The sequence below is a fragment of the Podarcis liolepis genome, assembly GCF_965112155.1.
Source record: "Podarcis liolepis genome assembly, chromosome: 4".
Lineage (NCBI taxonomy): Eukaryota > Metazoa > Chordata > Lepidosauria > Squamata > Lacertidae > Podarcis > Podarcis liolepis.
Window position 1 is genome coordinate 61,971,316 of NC_139558.1, and position 20,637 is coordinate 61,991,952.

The 20,637-nt window shown below is 41.3% G+C and overlaps 1 protein-coding gene across 4 annotated transcripts in view; it reads right to left on the reverse strand.

Annotated features, from left to right (window-relative positions):
* ROBO1 (roundabout guidance receptor 1) overlaps window positions 1-20,637 on the reverse strand; it is a 571,660-nt gene that overhangs the window by 249,411 nt on the left and 301,612 nt on the right. For 2 of the 4 annotated variants that reach the window (XM_083498492.1, XM_083498491.1), the window contains exon 1: window positions 16,806-17,816. The exons of the other annotated variants lie outside the window; for them this stretch is intronic. In XM_083498492.1, the coding sequence (XP_083354618.1) occupies window positions 16,806-16,860 (55 nt within the window). In that variant the 5' untranslated portion in view covers window positions 16,861-17,816. Of the gene's footprint in view, window positions 1-16,805; window positions 17,817-20,637 lie in introns of those variants that run through there. 4 annotated transcript variants of the gene reach the window in all.

Here is a 20,637-nt window from a genome sequence, read left to right on the forward strand (position 1 = left end):
ACCATGTTTCTACAGCCCTTCCAAATGGAAGTGGAAAACTTCTAAAATGTAGCCACACAGCAAAAGATGGAAGTAGAGCAGTAGTTATTGGCACAAGCTCACTTAGTAAGAAAATTCCCAGCTGCCTGCTAGGAGGGAGGCTGCAAACCTGGACACACTAACCTATAAGTCCTCCATGGGAATTTTGTCCAAGTAAGACAAATAGAGCATTGAGCGGTGAATGATTTATGCACAGCATCATGCTACATCTTCTTCTTCCCCCAAAAAACGACGACACAAAAAACCCCGGGAAAATGTAGTACAGTGGTGCCCCGCAAGACGAATGCCTCGCAAGACGGAAAACCCGCTAGACGAAAGGGTTTTCCGTTTTTCGATGCGCTTCGCAAGACGAATTTCCCTATGGGCTTGCTTCGCAAGACGAAAACGTCTTGCGAGTCTTGCGATTTTTTTCGCTTCCCCCTTTTTCTAAGCCGCTAAGCCGCTAATAGCCTTTTAGCCACTAAGCCGCTAAGCCTTTAATAGCCGCTAAACCGCTAATAGCGCTAATCCGCTAATAGGGTTGCTTCACAAGACGAAAAAACCACTAGACGAAGAGACTCACGGAACGGATTATTTTCATCTTGCGAGGCACCACTGTACATTGATTTGTAATATTTGTTCAAAGTGCATATTTTGTTTCATGTGCTGGTAAAAAACCACCTTTGCTAAACATGCTTAAAAATTGCCTGTAGTGTCCAGCTTAGTATCACAGAATTGTAGAGTTGGATGGGATCATGGATCTACTCCACCTCTCTGCAATGCAGGAATTTGTTAATACAGTGGTAACTCGGGTTACAAACTTAATTCGTTCCGGAGGTCCATTCTTAACCCGAAACAGTTCCTAACCTGAGGTGCACTTTCTCTAATGGGGTCTCCCGCTGCTGCCACACTGCCGCCACCGCGCAATTTCCATTCTCATTCTGGGGCAAAGTTCGCAACCCGAGGTACTACTTCTGGGTTAGTGGAGTTTGTAACCCGAAGTGTTTGTAACCTGAGTTACCACTGTATACATTCCATTTCCAAAGCGGAGTGTGTGTGAAATTCTACACCCTCATTTTATTGTACTGTATGCCACTATTTGGTGGACATTATTTGGTTCACACATATTCATACACCTCTTGGCTTATATGTGATAATAAGGATACATTAATATAGATTTTTTATTTGTGAAACTGAGGTAAGGAAAGTGGAATAATTTTTCATATTTCACAAAATGGTTGCTTATCACAATATAAAGTAATCTGAAATGGACCTCAATTGCCACTATCACGAGAATACCCTAATCAATATTTTATGGCAATGAAGTTTATTTTTTGATCCTCTGTAGTGGTAGACATGAGCTATCTGGTTTGCACTTCACAGCTATTGCCATATGGTGGCCAGCACTTTGGACTTCTATTTCATTAAGGAATGTACATTATTTTGTGTTTTATTTATTAAATAAAAAGGAGCTCAGGGTTGCTTCACCACAGCTGAACATACTGCAATTATAGAGTTTAATAACTGTTATTAGTTTTATGTTGAGTATGCAATAATGCATTATTTCATAAAGGCTTGTTTGCACAATTTGTATATCACCTGAATCAGTCCCAGGGCAAGTCTTAGTATAGTAGAAGAAGACATGGCTTCACAAGTCATTGCCACACTTCAGCAAAACATCCCACCCAGAAGCATCTCTTACCACCCTGTATCCAAGCCAGCTTTTGTAACTCAGCCATTTCATCACATCTCCATGGGCTTTACTTGATTCATTTGACTTTCATTCAACACCTGATTCCTGATAGCTTTCTTAGGCCTGCTAATTAAACACAGAATCAACCTGAGACAGCTTCTCTTCAAAGAATTGAACATGGCATGTGTTGTCGCTCTGTAAAAATGAATCTGATCGGCACATGATTGGAGTGTTGGCACAGCTCTTAATTTCTGGCTCTGTGTGGAGCATTTCTGAGGTTTCTCTACTCCACCCAGACATTTGCTGTGACTAGCATTCTATGTTATACTTGTTAAATCCTGCAGAAAAAACTTATAGTAGTCATTCATCATCCCACTTTTTCAAGTCTGTAATAAAGAAAATGTTAAAACAGAGCTATCTGTGAGTGGGAATGTGCTGCTGGGAAGGGGGCAGGAAGCAAAGATATGTTTTCTTAAAAACAAAAGGAGTTGCTTCAGTGTATTGGGTAGTATAATCTGGCATGCATATGTATTCAGTAGATGAATGTTTGTGTTTGTGTTTCTGTTCTTTCTTTTTGCATTCATATGTATCTATAGTAAATATATATTTAATTAAAAGTTTAAAATCTAATATCCAACATGGGATACAGCTGAGGTGGGGAAGAACGCATGTAAAATATGCTACTCATGAGGTCTGCTGAGACTCTGTTTTTGCTGTGGTAGCTGGAGGCAACCTAGTCTTGATTAGCAGCCTGGTTTTCTAAAAGATTTCCCAGGCCTTCCCCCATGTCAGCTAGATTTTTTAACTACCATATTTTTTGCTCTGTAAGACTCACCTTTTCCCTCCTAAAAAGTAAGGGGAAATGCGTGTGCGTCTTATGGAGGAATGGAGGCTGCGCAGCTATCACAGAAGCCAGAACAGCAAGAGGGGTTGCTGCTTTCACTACGCAGCGATCCCTCTTGCTGTTCTGGCTCCTGAGATTCAGAATAAATTTTTTTTTCCTCCTCCAAAAACTAGGTGGTCTTGTGGTCTGGTGCGTCTTATACAGCGAAAAATACGGTATTTGCCTGTATACATTTCTTTAAAATAAATGCAAATTGATTCTCAAAATCCAAAAACATATTAATAGAAAAAATGCAGTCATTCATTTATTAAAAAGGATGCATACTAAATTTAAATATTGTTAGTAGTGCATAAAAATGGCAAGAGATGGTAACTACAGATGCCCACTTGAAATAAAACTTGTTTTCTTCAGATCACGGTTGCATGTATCTTCTTAGGCAAAAAGAAAATCTTGGCCTGCATCTCAGATGCTTGGGTCACTAGATCCTTTCACAGGAGAAAAATAATGGCTTGGTATGCTATTCTCCGAATTTGTTTACTGTGGTATATATTTGAATCAAATCCACCAAAGCCTATAAGAACAACTGCCTTGAAGCAGAGTGGTTGTTTACACACAGCTTCTTTCTTAACTGTTAGGCTCTCTGTTCCTGTGGGAGTAGCTGGCATGCATCGGTTTAGTGTAGGCTCAAGGGAAATTATTAGTTTTACAGTTCACTTTCCTGGCTTGGCAGAATATGTGCTAGCCAATTCCAGCACTGTTGCAGCCGAGAAGTTGCAGTTACTATGCTTGGCTTAATATTGAAAGCACCCTAAAAGCTAAAGTTATCCTGCAAGGTTCAGCAAATCTGGAATGCCTGGATTTGTAAATGGCAAAGTACAAATGTTTATATTCATGGATTATGGGCTGTGTAGCACACTTCACCTTATCAAGTTGGGACACATTAGATTTTTTAAAACTATGTATATAAGAGCTCCTTTTTATATATCATTTAGTGGGAGGGGCCACTAAAGCATGGCTCTTTTTCCTCATCCTTGGAATGTCAGCAATACTTGCATATGGAATGGATGTGATTTTAAATGCTTCCAAATGGATGAGAATTTGCTATGCTTCAGCAATAGCTTCAATGTCAATGTTAGAAGCAACCCCCGCCCAAAAAAGCTGTGAAACAAAATGGTTCAGATCTGAAGATCAAGTTTTCCCTAGAAAGAAAGAAAGAAAGAAAGAAAGAAAGAAAGAAAGAAAGAAAGAAAGAAAACAAGAAAAAACCTTTCATCTCTTCTTGCAGTGATTGATAGGTGGTATTCAGCTAAGCTTCACTCAAATAGGCCATGTCCATCTATTTCAGTGGGTGTACAGTGGTGCCTCGCAAGACGAAAATAATCCGTTCCGCGAGTCTCTTCGTCTAGCGCAGGGGTCAGCAACCCGCGGCTCCGGAGCCGCATGTGTCTCTTTTACACCTTTGCCACGGCTCCGGGGCGAGGGGAGGAGGCGCATTGTGTGCCCCGACACTCCCCACTGTTTTAAATGTCGCAATGGTTTTGCGGCTCCCAGGTTTTTTTTCTTCGGTCCAAGTGGCTCTTTTTGTCTTAAAGGTTGCAGACCCCTGGTCTAGTGGTTTTTTCGTCTTGCGAAGCAACCCTATTAGCGGCTTAGCGGCTTAGCGCTATTAGCGGATTAGCGCTATTAGCGGATTAGCGGCTATTAAAGGCTTAGCGGCTAAAAGGCTATTAGCAGCTTAGTAGCTTAGAAAAAGGGGGGGGAGCAAAAAAAAATCGGAACACTCACAAGACATTTTCGTCTTGCGAAGCAAGCCCATAGGGAAATTCGTCTTGCGAAGCAGCTCAAAAACGGAAAACCCTTTCATCTAGTGGGTTTTCCGTCTTGCAAGGCATTCGTCTTGCAGGGCACCACTGTATGTCTTCAGCTGTGGGAAAGTGAAGTTGGCTTTCTATTTCTTCTGCACAAATACCTATTGGTTTCAAGGCCTTATTCAAAGTGCTGCTTATATGAAGCCCTAAATAGCTTGTAACCAGAATATCTGAAGGATTAACTCCTTCCCTGTTGACCTGTTATCAATTACAATCACTGGCTCTATGTTTCACCATGAGAGGTACAGCTAGCAATAACATGGGATGAGGGCCTCTGTGGGAGTAAACTCAGTTGTGGAGCTCTCTCCACAAAGATAGGGGCAATCAATATGTATTTATTTCATCAGGACTTTAAGGGGTTTTATCTGTATGTTAATTTGTTGTTTTCTTTATTTTGTTTTGTAGTAGTTTTACCGTTTTCAACTTTTACTGTTTTTTTCATTATTATTTTATTCAGGATTTTCTTGTTTTACAGAAGTGTAGTGCCTCGTATTTTTTTTTAATGTAACATTTTTACAAATCTGTTTCATTTGTTAAGGCATTAGGGGGAGAAGAAAGGAAAAAAGAAAAAAGAAAGGGGGGTGGAGAGAGGGAAGATGGATAGGGGTGGGGTCGGGTGGCGGTGTTTCTATTATGTTTAATGTATGTAGAGTTTGGTGTCAGCGTTGCTTGTGTTGTTCACTTGTGTTCCTTTGGTGGTGAGAGAGGTTGGGGTTGGCCTAGGGTGTGATTGTTTGCTTGTGATTGGCTGTGGTGATCTTTGTTTTCATGTGTGGGTGAGGTGGGTGGGTGTTTTGGATCAGGTTAGCCATATTGATTTGTATGCTGTTGGTGGATTATTGTCACTGTCCTGTTGGGCTGTGTATGTGATAAAGGGGAGCCATACCGGGGTGAAGGCATCTTCTTCTGTTTGTCCCCGTGTCAGTTTCAGTTTATTAGTTAATTTTTCTAGTAGGGCTGTTTCCCATACTATTTGGTACCATTGGTCCATGCTTACTCCTTCAACTTTTACTGTTATTAGAATTGGGTTTTTATTATTGTGCACTGCCTTAGGGGAGCTTATGGGGGTTGAAAGCAGTATATAATTCTATAAATAAAACCTTTGATACAGACACTCTCCTTAAACCTGATTTTCTTTTAAAAGCCATAGTTAAAATTAATCACAGTGCAGCATTACATCTGAACCCTAGCTATGGTTAATTTAAAACTAAGGTGAATGTTTCTGATCAAGCTGGAAGAGGAAATATTGCACAAGCAATACCCGTTTTGTGCAGGGGTTATGTTCCTGCACAAATGTGTTTGTGGGGCCCACATAAAGCATTCCATTCCATTCCACCCCACCTATTCCATCCCTATTCTGCCCTTTTGTTGACATTTTGGGTCACCTCTGGGTTTGGCTCCATGCAGACATGAATAAATCAGTCATTGCTTGTAGTGTGCAAGCTCAAGTCCCACTGCAGCTCATCTTTGTTATTGTCAATATTTGACTAAGGTTCTTGCAATACATTAATTATGCCTAGCTTTCTACTGTTAATACTATTATTACCAGGTCAAGTTGCCTGTGAAATGGTTTGTAGTCCACAAAGTGTTACAATAAATCTGTTAGCTTTCAAGAGAACAAACATCTCTTTTGCTTTGTCCAATGTTTCTAAATTGTTCCTACTCAGTGTTCATTTGACTCAGCTCCCTGATGCTAAAAAGCAGAAGTTTTGTTATTGTTACCAATGTAATCCCCTAATGAAATTATGAACAACCGGGGGGGGGAGGGGGGGCGTTAACAATAGCAGTTCAGGTAAGAATTCTGCTAAGTTACTTCTGTGTTTAAACTGCCAGATGAAAACAATAAAATATACAAATGTAACTGAAATAAACACTATGCAACATCGGTTGCTTCACTTTTATGCTGCAACTGTACAACTTCCATATAGGCTAACATTATTCTGTGAATATTAATGAGTTATATTCAAAGGATATATAACTTCAAACCAAGTTCAACGTTCCAGACAGTCTGTAAATACTTCTGCAAATATATAAACTGAATCATTTTCAACGTGTGACTTTTTCTTTTCACAAAATGCTATGTAAGCAATATACTTTAATATAGTGTCCATTGAATTATTACTTGTCATTCATTACCAAATACTAGCATCATTTTTCACACATGGTAACTTACCCTACAGTAACTGCCAAAATTAATGGACAAATGCTTCACAATCAGCACTCTTACTCTCTTAAAAAATCATCTTCCTTTATTTTAGTTCTCCATGTTAGCGTCATTTTTCGAGCAATAATGCAGCAAGTTGCTTCAAATATACCTATGACATACACTCATAGTTATAAATAGCATATTCAGGTGTGTTATTCATTTTTATTCCACTCATCAACCAAAAAAACCACAGGCTTACAAATCACTTAAAAAGGGATGCCTTGCCCTCATCGCTCACAATCTAAGAAGACACAACATGAAAGAAAAATGGATCAAGATGGATGAGAAAAAAGCCAACTCAGGAAAAAATTATTAGTTAAAAGTTCTTCTAATGACCTGCTGAGGTGGAAAGGTTGCTGGTAAATCAATTGTGCTGATAGAGTGGCCCTGCCTGCCTTCTCAGCTGCAGCCTGATGCATTGGATGCTACCAAGTCACAGCTGACTGAGAGGGGAACCTGACCTTAATGAAGCAGGTGCTAGGCCTGCTTTCCATCTTTCCCCCCTCTGCTGATGAAATGGCTGCTGCTAGGTGACAGTTAATGGAGGAAGCATATTTTATACACCAATAGTAGTGACATTAGTAAAGATCTCACTATTTTAACAAGTTATAACTTCAATTGCTACGTGCTTGCCACTTTCTCTCTGGCTGGAAGGGATGTGGTCCAGTGGGAAGGACATGAATGACTGGTCCCAAATAACTGGAGGTTATTCTTGAATCTGCGTCCACCACTAAGAATTTTTATTTTTTATTTTTACCACCCATCACAACCTTTGGGGCAAGGGTACTAATGAACTAATTTTTAGGGGAGTTTTTAATGTTTGATGTTTTATTGTATTTTTAATATTTTGTTGGAAGCTGTCCAGAGTGGCTGGGGAAACCCAGCCAAATGGGTGGGATATAAATAAATATTATTATTATTATTATTATTATTAAAAACCGGGGCAGGTTCACTCAGGAGGAGATGGTCCTTGGGACAACCTGGCCTCAAGACACCAAGGTCTTTGTCAAAATCAGCACTCAGAAACAAATGGACATGTTTGAGAACAAGCAAAATATAATAAGTTCTCCAGGAGTCATTCAGCCATCCAAACCACTTTATTAGAAGTCATTTTAAGTTCTCAAATGTTCCTCATAGTACTCCATGAAAACTATTTTTTTATCAACTCTTAGGGCACAAATTAAAATCACTAACATCACTTAACAAAAATTACATAGCTAGCGCCCATTTCAATTATCTTCTATGTGGTCCTTAGATGCAAATGCTGAATGTTCACTCTTCCTACATGATACAATGGTACCTTGGGGTAAGTACTTAATTCGTTCCGGAGGTCCGTTCGTAACCTGAAACTGTTCTTAACCTGAAGCACCACTTTAGCTAATGGGGCCTCCTGCTGCTGCCGCGCTGCCGAAGCACGAATTCTGTTCTTATGCTGAAGCAAAGTTCTTAACCTGAAGCACTATTTCTGGGTTAGCAGAGTCAGTAACCTGAAGCATATGTAACCTGAAGTGTATGTAGCCTGAGGTACCACTGTATTCCAACTTCCCTTGAATTATGTCCAATTATCATCACAAGGAATAGTTCTTTTTGTCTATAATTTAGATAACCAGTATTGTGGTCTGATACTTATAACAAATGTGCACACTGGGCTTTCTTCCTCTCAGCTATTGCTTATTGCTTATAATTTTAAAATACAGTTGGTTGCTAAAACTTGGAAAGAGTGTATTGTATGTTTTCTCAAAGTTAATTATTGTTGTTGTTGTTTAGTCGTTTAGTCGTGTCCGACTCTTCGTGACCCCATGGACCAGAGCACACCAGGTTAATTAGGTCTCTAGCTCTAAAGCAATCTGGTGTTCTCTTGATGTATTGACATGCAACTCCCATGAATCCCTATTGCAGCCCAACAACATTGGGGGTAGGTTGGGGGGAAGCTGCTCTAAGGCAGGGTCACTCAAAGTACCTTGATTAGTGACATCCTCAACTATATGAGAGAAATTTTGCAACAATGTGCTTGAAATAGAACATGAGCAATGAAATTTGGATAACTGCTTTTAAACCATTTTATCCTCCTTAAAAGTGAAAAATTCTTCAATTACACATGCTTAATGAGTTGGCAAATATCTATCCTTACATGAAGGATACAGATATGGCAACCAATTCAGTGCACTGCTATTAATACATTAGAGAAGGTCAAAACGTCTGTGGCAAGCACTCAGTTTCTTTTTACTTGAAAGTGTTGAAGAATATTTACACTGAAAGGGCCTTCTGCCTACACCTGGCTTAGGGTGTTAATTAAGGAATCAGAGCTACTACAATCATATCTTGCACACATCATTGTAATTCTTCAGTAAAGCTGCAGAATTTTAAAGTTGGTAGTAAAAACACTGAGGAAACCACTAGGAGTATAACTCTCTCTTAATAATTTACTTGTGGGGTTTTGTTTTTAACTTCCCCTTTCCTTTACCAGTTTTCAAAGAAGTCAAACTCTAAAAAAGTTTTCTGATGGAAGTTTTTATAGTGTCTCACACACATTTACCGGTAATCATCCTCAAATTAGTGGCTTCCATTTGGGAAGAAATCATACAGTCACTTAGCTATTAAAAAGGTACTTTCCCATCACTCTGTAAAAGGCCCAATCATTAGCTATAGTACAAAGGCAATAATAACCACTTTGTATTGTTTGTGAAATCACCCTTTTGCTACACTAAAATTGCTATACATCCTCACCAGCTAAATGAAATAACTCACATTCAAAATATCATCAAGTCTGTTTACATTTTCATTGCATAATAAATTTTAAACCAATGAATGAATCACTGGTTTTATTCTAATCCTGTAATGTAAATTTTACTGGAATTCTTTTAAATCAGACTATTTCACAACAATGTAACTGGAGGTTGTTTTAATCTGGTAATTTTGGGCCTTTCCAGCAAATGAACCTGATGAATCATTGTTGCATGTGAACCATAAGGTAATGAAACTGCAGTTCTTTTTCAGCAGGCATATATGGTTCTTTGCTCAGAGATTATGTCATCTATTGCTATTGAGATTGCTTCATGGAATATGGCTGTTTGAGTGCCAAGGGTTCCCATTGCATTGCATGTGGCACCATCACTTTCCAGTGAAAGCTTCTTTCCTTCAGTACGCGGATCATCTTGTGAAGACTCTGCACTTCCTAACTATGTAGTCCATTTAGTTTTGTTTAAAACAAAGACAGCTGGCAAGTAATGACACAGCAGTCACTTCTCTCACTACAGCAATGCCTCTATATTTTCTGAAGGTAATTTTGTGTTGTATTTCTTCATTGGACACTTTGCAGTCCTTCCTTCTTTCCCCCAATACCAATAAGGCTTATCAAATCTCAGAAGAGAATTGACAAAAAGCCACAAAGACACAATCTTGCAAGAGGCCTTTTAGGGAGAAAGCTGGAAAAAATGTGCCCCCATTCACCTCAACTGTGTTCGTATTAAGTTCCTTTTAGAAGTCAAGTGTACACATACAACATGGCACATGGCATTTCCTCATAGCTATAATCTATAAGGGATTGCTCCCATGCAAAGGGGGGGGGGAGAGAAATGCTGTTTGCTAGTTTTTTGCACGCTTTTACTGACAATGTCTAAAGTAATCACTTGGAAAATCTGGATGGGCTTGAAAACTATGGTACTGTTTACATATATTGCACCAGTCACTGTTAGTCACATGGCTCATCTTTACTGACCAAGCCAGAAGAGAGATACATTAATCCCCTGACTCCACATGTTTATGGTTCTTCGGGAACCCAGGGATCATCAGACTGAAGCTGGTTTAAAGCATCCAGCACTAATAGTTGGCAGCTTGTCTAGACATCTGCCAAGGGACTGCCAGTTTAACAAGCCAGCATGTAGCGTAACCACTTGCCTGATAGCAGAATGAGAGTATGTACACATCAGATACTTGCCACGAGGGAAAATTTCTGGCCAAGAGTGAATGTCCCTCTGTTCCTTTGACACCAAACACTAGAGTGCACTTTGCACCTGGCAAATAAGGAATGAAACTCATAATGAACAGCACCTTATATTTATGCAACTCAGCATGCAGCAGCTGCTGTCCTTTCCTAGCAGCTTTACCAAAAGAGAGAGAGGTGAGAGGCAGGAAGGCATATCATCAAGTTAGTTTGAGTACACCCTTCCATCTCTGCAACACATGCATGCATGCACTCACATACAGACCTTTGCCACTGCCAATATTAATAGTACCTCCTTTTTTCTTTAAAAGTTACAGATCAGGCAAACAATTTCACTCTATAGTAATAATACTATGTAGTCACAGTCATGGTTACTTTTGGAAGAACACTACGAAAGCTAAAATATGATATTTTGCACTGTATTTTTAATAAATTTCATTTAGAATATTAAGCATACAACTTAATGGCTTAATGGGGGTTAATAAGAATTCCTCTGAATTCACAAAAAGTACATATCTATTTTGCTACTTATACACAGTGGAAACCTGCCACTCATTTGATTGTGCATTCATGCACAGCGGAAGTGACAAATCCTATTGCCATGTTTAATTAGGTATGTATAGTTTTTCCACACATAAGTAGGATTCCAGCTGGGTTTTTTACTGGAAAAGGGAGGATTGCCTCTTAAGATAGACTTATACAACTTCTCCACTCCTTAGCTATTCTGCTAGTAAGAACATTTTTTTTTAGATTTATTAGATGGGTGAATGGTGTGAGTTTCACAGTGCAGTTACAAAAGCTGAAATAGGTGATCCAACAAGAAAGATGGACAAACTGACCAAACAAAACCATTAGCCATATATTAATTCCTAAAGTTATTCTGACAAGTTTTACATTCCACTATCAGAAAGACTGAACTATGAATGTTCAAATGTTCCTTTCTAAATACTATCTTTAAAACCAAATAAAAAGCTATAATAAGAATCATGTAAGCAATCTTAATGCAAACTTCTAGTCACAGGGAGGAAAAAAATGCAATTCTCATTTTACTAACACAGCTAGAAGATCACACAAAAAACCTAGAGAGTGCAGTGGCAGCATCTTTTGATCTCTACATGTAGCAACTTTTGGCATATGAGTAAGTAATTCCTAGCCCTTTGAAAGGCCTTCTTTGAAGAAGGAACTGACTGTAGTGAACTATTCTTTCTTGTTGTAGAACAATCGCTATCCAGTTTGACACACAGGGACCATCACGTTTTGAGGAGGTTTACTTAAAAGCTTGTGTGTGTCTGTGTAGTTTGGGGGTTTCAACCTCCAAAACAGAATACAATCAGCATCCATTTTTACTGTTCCAGAGCGACCCTGTTTAATAATGTAACTGAAATGTCTTATAACACAAAATCCTAGGCATGTTCACTCAGAAGTAAGTTGACTGGGCTCACTATCGGAAAGTGGGCACATGACTTCAGTTTTTATAGAGGCTGTATGGACCTCTAAAGCACATAGCTTTTGAAGTCAATGGCATGAGAATCAGGGCTGTTTTTCAATTCTATCTGGTTGAAACCATTATCCAAACTATTGAGTAAACTTTTGCAAACCATATTTAACAAGATGAAATTATAAACACTTTCATTTTGTTTAAAACAGTATTCCTCCCACCTTTTCAGACAAGGGATGCAACTATTTTAATGTACAATACGGGTCTTCTATCTCTCCATGCCCTTCCCAATAGCTCTATTTCCCCTTTTCTCTCCCTCCCTTTTTAAGAAGGTGTACCATTTTAGATTCTCATGTGACATGGTGTGGTGTCCAATCCACTAGCTAAAGATCCATGATAAAATACAAATTGTTTGTATTTCGATAACCAGAGAGCAGAGTGGAAGTACTCCCCTGGTTGTGCTATTCAGCATGGAGGGCAAACTAAGATTATTTCTCAAATAAACTTGTGTACAGTGGTACCTCGGGTACTTAATTCGTTCCAGAAGTCCATTCTTAACCTGAAACTGTTCTTAACCTGAAGCACCACTTTAGCTAATGGGGCCTCCTGCTGCTGCCGTGCCGCCATAGCACGACTTCTGTTCTCATCCTGAAACAAAGTTCTTAACCCGAGGTACTATTTCTGGGTTAGCAGAGTCTGTAACCTGAAGCGTATGTAACCTGAAGCATATGTAACCCGAGGTACCACTGTATATCACATTGCTTCAATTAATCCACAAATAAATTGATTTCCAAAGCAGAACAGAAGGATCTACTTTGCAGTAGGAGGGCTAACATAGAGCTATGCCATGGTCTCTGGATCATATGAACCCTTTAGAACACAAAAGAAACAGTGATTTGATGTTATACTCTCCTCTTTGTGTTGTTGCTGCTTTGTTTGTTTCTATGTAGAGTAAGCAGTAACCTCATGGAGTGCTAGCTAGAAATGGTTACCATGTATATAATGAGGCAAAAAGGTAACTGGAATGTAACCTTTAAAACACAGTATGTAAATAGGAAGTTAAGTGTTTACAACCACAATACAGCACACACTAAACTTAAGAGTAAGTCCCACAGAACTCAGTGGGTATATTAATATTAGAAGCACATTGAACATATTATATCAGGAAAGCTCACAACAGCCAAGTTAAGTCAGCATTATTCTCATATAACAAAGGCTGAGAGAATTTGTGGCTGGGAAGAGAATTGAACCGTGCATTTGCTGGCTCACACTTTTAGGTATTACGCTAGGTTTCTATGTAATTAGCAACACATTATAAAGTGTTTTAAAATTGGTGAACAAATAAGAAAAAAATAAATCCATACCATGAATAGACTTAGCTCTTTTCAGCTAAAGTTCTAGCAAATTTGACTGAAAAGATTTTTTTCTGGATCAGAAGTTGAATAAAGACACAAGACTGCTTGTTTTAGAAGAAGAAGAGGAGTTTGGATTTGATATCCCGCTTTATCACCACCCGAAGGAGTCTCAAAGCGGCTAACATTCTCCTTTCCCTTCCTCCCCCACAACAAACACTCTGTGAGGTGAATGGGGCTGAGAGACTTCAGAGAAGTGTGACTAGCCCAAGGTCACCCAGCAGCTGCATGTGGAGGAGCGGAGACGCGAACCCGCTTCCCCAGATTACGAGTCTACTGCTCTTAACCACTACACCACACTGGCTCTCTATTTAAGAATAGAAAGAATTAACATTAATAATTAGGCATAATTATGTCAGTTACACATATTTTAATTAGCAGGACAGAAGCAAGCCATGGTCTTTTGTATGAGAATTTAAAGACCATTGCTGAGTGAAATACAGTACTCAAAACAACTTCCAGGCAAAAAAAAATGTTGTTAACTTTTCTTTGTTTCCATGTGTATCTTCTGGCATAATGTTTCAATCAGTTAGCTTTTGCAATAACTGATTGCTAAATTTCCAGAATTTGAAATTACTCACTCGGTCCTATTCAACATTATAAAACAACACTAGTTGAACATATGGCCCATGAAAATTCTTGTAGAGTAGTTATAAAAGAAGTGTCATAGTCGGGATACTCAACTTCTATTAGCTTTTTTAGTAAGTCAAATGCCTTGTAGCCATGCCTGTAACCATGCAATCCGTACTTCTTGAAAACCAAATAAAAAAGTTAATGGCAAAAATGAAAATATAAAATAAAACCCCATCTTCACCAGAATTATTATCAAATACCTCTTGAAGTTAAAAAAAAAATGCATCACAACTGGCCCAATGGTTTTTCACGTTGATGGTCATGTTGCAATTCAGAATAAATAGAAGCTGGAAGTGAAATATGGAAAATCAGACAACAAAAATCCCAGACTATTCCTCAGTAAGAACAGTTCTCTTGCACTGCAGATGAAGAAAACGGGACAACTGCAAACTTTTAAGTTAGACAAGCACACTGTCCTCACCTTGAACTAAAACAACAGAGTATTTGTGCATTTTAAAGTAACTCAAGAAGAAAGAACCAAGCACAGCAAATGCTTCCATGGGACCTTCATGACTCATAAATTCACTGTGAAGGAATATTAAGAACTGGAGAGTTTTAAGATATGAAATCTGCAACTAATTTGCACCGCACTGGCATGACACTACAGCCAGGATAAAACTTCCCAAAGCTAATTAAACCAGTTCAAACAGTGACTAATGACCACTAATCCCACTATCTTCTAAATGATCTTGCCTTCCTCTGTTTATCACACTTGACACGTCACTTTACACATGAGAAGAAACTTTTAGCATAGGAAAGGGAATAAAAAATAACCACAAGGGAACCCTTTTGCTATAAATCTGGGGAGGGGGGGGCGGCTAAGAGTGTTAGTAAAAGAGGCAAGTGAGACAGTTTCCTCCCACTGACTGCAATTTGCATCCAACTCTGTGCTTAAAGTGCACTCTGTGAAATAATGGAAACTGAGTGAGCTGGTGACATTACTCAAGAATTTAAGAAAAAACAGATACAGGGTTTCAGGTTTAACCTAGTCACCTGTCCTACTCCCACAGAGCAGCAGCCAGCTGCCCTACTGCAAAGTAACCCCTGTCTCATGGGTTATATCCCATTCAGCACATGGGAAGTAGCTCATTTTCCTATCCAGACTGTTCTCATGTCACCTCTGATCAAGGGAATAGGTTTCATGGGATTGTAACAATTTTTTGCGGTCAGAGTGAATGATTTAACATATGTGCCAGGCTTCCAGACTTTGCCAGAAAATTTACAGTTAGTTTGCGGAAAACTGAGCTAGTAGTCACATCCTAGTTTATATCCTTTCAAAATAATCATACTCAAATTCTAAAATCCCCTTTGTACGTTGTTTAAAAGTTGCCAGCTGAGGGTGGGTGTGAGCACAAGCTCTGACTTGCTAACAGAAGTTAAGGAAAGGGAGAACCCTTCTGGATGGGATTAAAAAGTGTTTTAAACCAATAATTTATCACTCTAATTCCACAAGCACATATCTGCCGAACTTCATACAGTACTTACTTCCAACTAAACATGCATAATGAACTTGGAAGTGTGTGTAAAGGGTGAAATTCATGAAAGAGTGAAACTTAAGTAACTCCAGAGATAATAAATCTATCTTGATCCTAAACATCTCTTAGTTGGAATTTCCATTTCAAAGAAAGGTCACTGCAAGCAAATCTATGTAGTAGTGAACGATCCACTTACTCCAGGAGGTAAACACCAATGGCTAGTGATGAACCATAGTTATTACCATATAAATACTGAACACTGGAACAATATGCCCTTAACAAAGGTTTAAAAAGTGATGCTTCATATCAGTACATCAATTAACATATACTGAATTAACCATGCCTCTAGCTTCCTACTTGCCAATACCTGTAACCTCTCCCCCCCACCTAAAACTGTAGGAAGAAGTTGTTTCCTGCTGTTTCTTTATGATCTAATTTAATTACAGTCCTCTGCATACATCAAACAAGGACTAATAGCCCCCTTGTTGCCAACTAGAGTGGCTGGTCCTAGCAGTGAGGACATGGGGGGTGGGGAGAGAGAGACAGACCAGCTTGCTCCATGATCTACCTTCGCCTACTCTACTCATGTGCAAACTGATCTATAAAACACAAGTGACTAGAGACCAAGCCTCACTGGACACAGTAGGGCTTGCTTTTGAGTAAACATGCATTTGATAGGCCTGTAAGGCTTCGATCCTTGGGATGTGCAGTGTCAAGTACATATAGTTAGGCCCTGGAGCGTTAAGCTCTCAGCTGACTTGCTCCATCTAGTTTCTAGAAGCGGACTGACGAGTTTGGAAGCATCAGAGAACCGGTCCTTTGCTGCCAATAACCCTGCTTTAATTTTTCAAAACTATGGATGCAAACTGATGCATGCACTGTGCACATACCCTCCATAACCTCAAGGCTAGAGGAAAGTCTATTCCACCCACATACTAAAAATCACTTGAACAGGCAGAAAAACCTGAGGAGAGAGAGAAATAAGAGCAAGCTTGGGGAACAAAGATTGGATAAAATTGTTGAACATCTTCAGCTGGATCCCAGGCTCAGTTGCCCTGCAGCGAGTGACTAAAGTGGATGACTCCTGAGAATGGCCCATTGTTTTCAGTGTAAGACTTAAGCACATGTTTAATTATTTCCTGCTTAAATCAGCAGCAACGGCTAGAGTTTTACACTTCCTTGAATCCTGCCCCAACTGGGATAAGCAAAGGAGCCATCTGCCCGCTCGACAATACGAGATCAATAAATAAAAATCATTCGAGGAGCAGCGATTACCTGAGCAGAGACATAATAATCCAAAGAGATAGAAGTGTACAAACTCCGCGATCATTGTCTCCAGGTGGAGCCTGTCGATAATCTCATGCCAAAAGGGAGGGCTGGAGGAAGAGGGGGAGGGGGAGGACTTTCGCCAAAAACCCCTCCAAGGCTTCCCAGTTTGTAAATCCACAAGCAGCTTAACGTAAGCGGCGGCGTCCCAAATCCTCCAGAAGTTGAACGGGGAGCCTCGTCCGGGCTCTTCGCAAAGAGTCTCTATTGTCAGCCAAAGCAGGCAGGGCTCCGCAGCTCCAGCCCAAGCCTGCGCTCTTCTCTCGCCCCGGGTTATCCCAAAGGGGGCTGCCTCGCCTTGCCGCGCCGCGGGACCATCCGACAGCAAGCGAGAAACAAAAGCAGCAGCCCGCCTGCTGCCCGCGCTTGCTGGCTGCCTTGGCTCTCCTCAAGGAAAGAAAGGAGCAAGGAGCGCGCAGGTCACGAGAGGGGCCCTTCGGCGAAGTGCAGAAAGTGCCGCCGCTTCTTGCGAGGGTCTCAGGCAGCGGGTGGCGGAGACGGGCCGGCGGATGCTCTTGGCGAGGACTTGCCTGGTGTGGCGCTGGGCGAGCGCGCGGCAGACAGAAGTGGCAGCGCAATCGCAGCAGCAGCCCTGGGTCCCATCACTTGAAGCAAAGCGCCGGGACCGCCAGGCGAAGCAGCTTCCCGGCAGCCAGAGCGGAGCCGCGCCTCGCACCAGCCCGCACCTCCCGGCTGTCCGTCCTGCGAAGCGACGGCTCTCTCCTCCTCCTTTTCCTTTTCCTCCAGCTCCTTCCCTCTCCAAAAGCGGAGATTGGCACAAAAGCGAGGGACCGGCTGTGTGGGGTGGAAAAACTTCTGAGGGCGGCCTCGTCCTCCTCTTCTGGGCAGCCCCTGGTGGAGAAAGGGTGTAGCTCCTCGCCTCCACGCTGAGGGGGTGCAAAGCTCCGTCTCGCCCAGCAGCCCCTGAAGTTTCGGGCGCCGCGTCGAGGCAGGCGCGAGATAGAGCGCGCGCTTGCCTCTCTCGCCTTGCCGCTGCAGGTCTGGTGCCGCCTCAGGACACCTTAAAGGAGCCGCGCCTCCCCAAACTGCTCAGAAAGAAAGAGAAATACAAAACGGCTACAATGCGGAGATGGAGAATCTCCTCCCTTGAAGGCGGCGGCGGCGGCAACAACAACCCACATTCCCATGTAACTTTCTTGCGATGGCAAAGGGTTAGAAACTACCCTGCGCTATTGGATAACAAAAGGCTACGACTTGGAATATCACGGAGCCCGGAACAAACCATTTTTTAAAAAACATCACTTGCCTGGTGCTGTAAATGGAACTTCCCGACGTAGGATTCAAAAAATCCTCCCGGGGAAACAAGGGTAACCCTTTCACTGCTGCACTGCTGCAATTAGGTTCCACTGAGCATAGGAGTATTGATTACTGTGAACTGAGCAAGCGAAATACGTAGAGGGGGAAGGAAGCAAGTTACAAAAGGGACAACTCCTAGAGGTGGAGGTGTCTTCAACCTCCTCAATATTTTTGAGGGCCTTCTCAGCAGTGGCATCCTCTATGTGGAATTGCCCTCCCATCAGATGTCAAGTAGATAAAATAAAAAAATTCCTTCCAGTAGCACCTTAAAGACCAACTAAGTTAGTTCTTGGTATGCGCTTTCGTGTGCATGCACACTTCTTCAGATACCACTTCTTCAGATGCACACTTCTTCAGATAGGTATCTGAAGAAGTGTGCATGCACACGAAAGCTCATACCAAGAACTAACTTATTTGGTCTTTAAGGTGCTACTGGAAGGAATTTTTTTATTTTGACTATGACAGACCAACACAGCTACCTATCTGCAAGTAGATAAAGAGCTTCACAACTTTTAGAAGACATCTGAAGGCTGCCCTGTATGGGACAGGTTTTAATGTTTGATGGTTTATGTGTTTGAAGCCACTCAGAATGGCTGGATCAACCCAGCCAGGGTGGGATATAAATAATAAAGGTATTGTTGTTGTTGTTATTGTTATTAGCCTGTGGCTCAGCCCCTCCCCCCCCCAGTATTGAGGGGCGGAGGAAGCTGAGCGCCAAGCATCCTCTTGCCAACCTGGACATCACTGATTGACAGAAGCCAATCTGAAAATATTAGAAGGTGTCACTGCTCTCCTCCGACCCCTAGGCAGGAGCTGCCCCCACCCAGCAAGATTCAGAACCCCTCCCACCCCCATGTGTGACAGCCTATGATTCCCGATTCAACCTTTGGGTAAAGTTGATCTGACCTCCTCGTATCTGATGTAGATCTTCACTCAACCCTTCTTCCCTGGTGTGGGAATGGTTGCCATTTTCTGTTTTGGCTTAGGTGCCAAAATGTCTTGGGTCAGGCCTGCCACTTGATCATTGCTATCCAATCCACAATAGCTGATCAGAATCATGTGGATCCAATTTTTCTTTCCTTATCAGAAGTATAAAGCAGTTGAGCTTAGGGAGTAATCTTATGCTTCTTGGGAGAGTGGTTGAGGGGGCTACAGGATCAATGCAGGGTGCTCCAGTGGTGTGGTGGGGAAAACCATGGATCCACAGTACTCTAAGCCCCCTTGTTCCCCCAATGCACACCCACGGCCACATCTGGAACAGACCTTGAAACCACACCAGACCTGGAGCTGCTGTAATTAATCCCCATCCATTCTTGTCAATGGGGGAGGGGAGAAGATGAAAGAAAAGGAACACAATAAATCTTAAAAGGTACAATTCATCTTCCACCCTGCGTGCAGCCAACTTTGGATGTCGTGAATTCTCTTCCCACCCACACCTCCATAATATTGCTCTGTTAATATATTATTGTTTGTAATCATTTGCATATTTACTCAGATGTAAGCAGTGATGGGTGAAACCCCTTCCTGAGTCATAAAAGGAAGGGCTATTCCTCCTCTAAAATATTGGAAAACAGGATTGGAAGTAACCATGCTAATTACAAGCCCATTTTGGATCTTGTTACACTCCTGTTCACGCTGTGGTGCCCAGGATGCAGCTTCCAAGGGACCATAGAAACTGAGATGCTGCCATGCAAGTTTCTAAGCACAAAAAAAGAAGAGAGGTGTGGAAGGAAGTTAGGAACTAATTTCTGGCTGGCATTACAAACAGAGCCAGAAAAAAAGAGGGGGAGGGAGGATGTGGTTGAAATGCTTACTTTGAATGGGAGGGCAGCCCCCACAAGTTACTGTGCTTTACATTTTGAACAAGGGAATTTCAGACCTTGGCAACATCACCAGATTAGCATCAGTGTGTGCAGTGGGACTTAACTCCACAGAAAGTGTGTACAGCATTGGAGCCTTAACCTGTAGGCACAAAGCCAATGATAAACTGGATGACTGCCACTGCCTCACCTCTTTCCTTTATCTGTCATCTAGAAAACATGTTTACTTTCCCCAAATTTTTACATAATTACAATTGTTTTAATAACTGCAGGTGTATTGCATAATACTTGAGGCTCAGTCTGCACTCCCTTTGATTATTTTCACATATATACAACCTGAGCCTATGGTGGAGGAGTTCACATCATTAACACCCCAAGAGGGCCTTGCTTCCCACCTGGCTGCAGCCTTGCACTGAAACAGAAATCAAACATTGCTCTGTCTCTCTAGGTTCCCTGCTTCCCAGCTTGCTGCTTTGCTTTTCACTTACATCACTTCAAACTCTCTGTTCTTGTCTTTCTAACTAACTACAGTGGTACCTCGGGTTAAGTACTTAATTCGTTCCAGAGGTCTGTTCTTAACCTGAAACTGTTCTTAACCTGAAGCACCACTTTAGCTAATGGGGCCTCCTGCTGCCGCCGCGCCA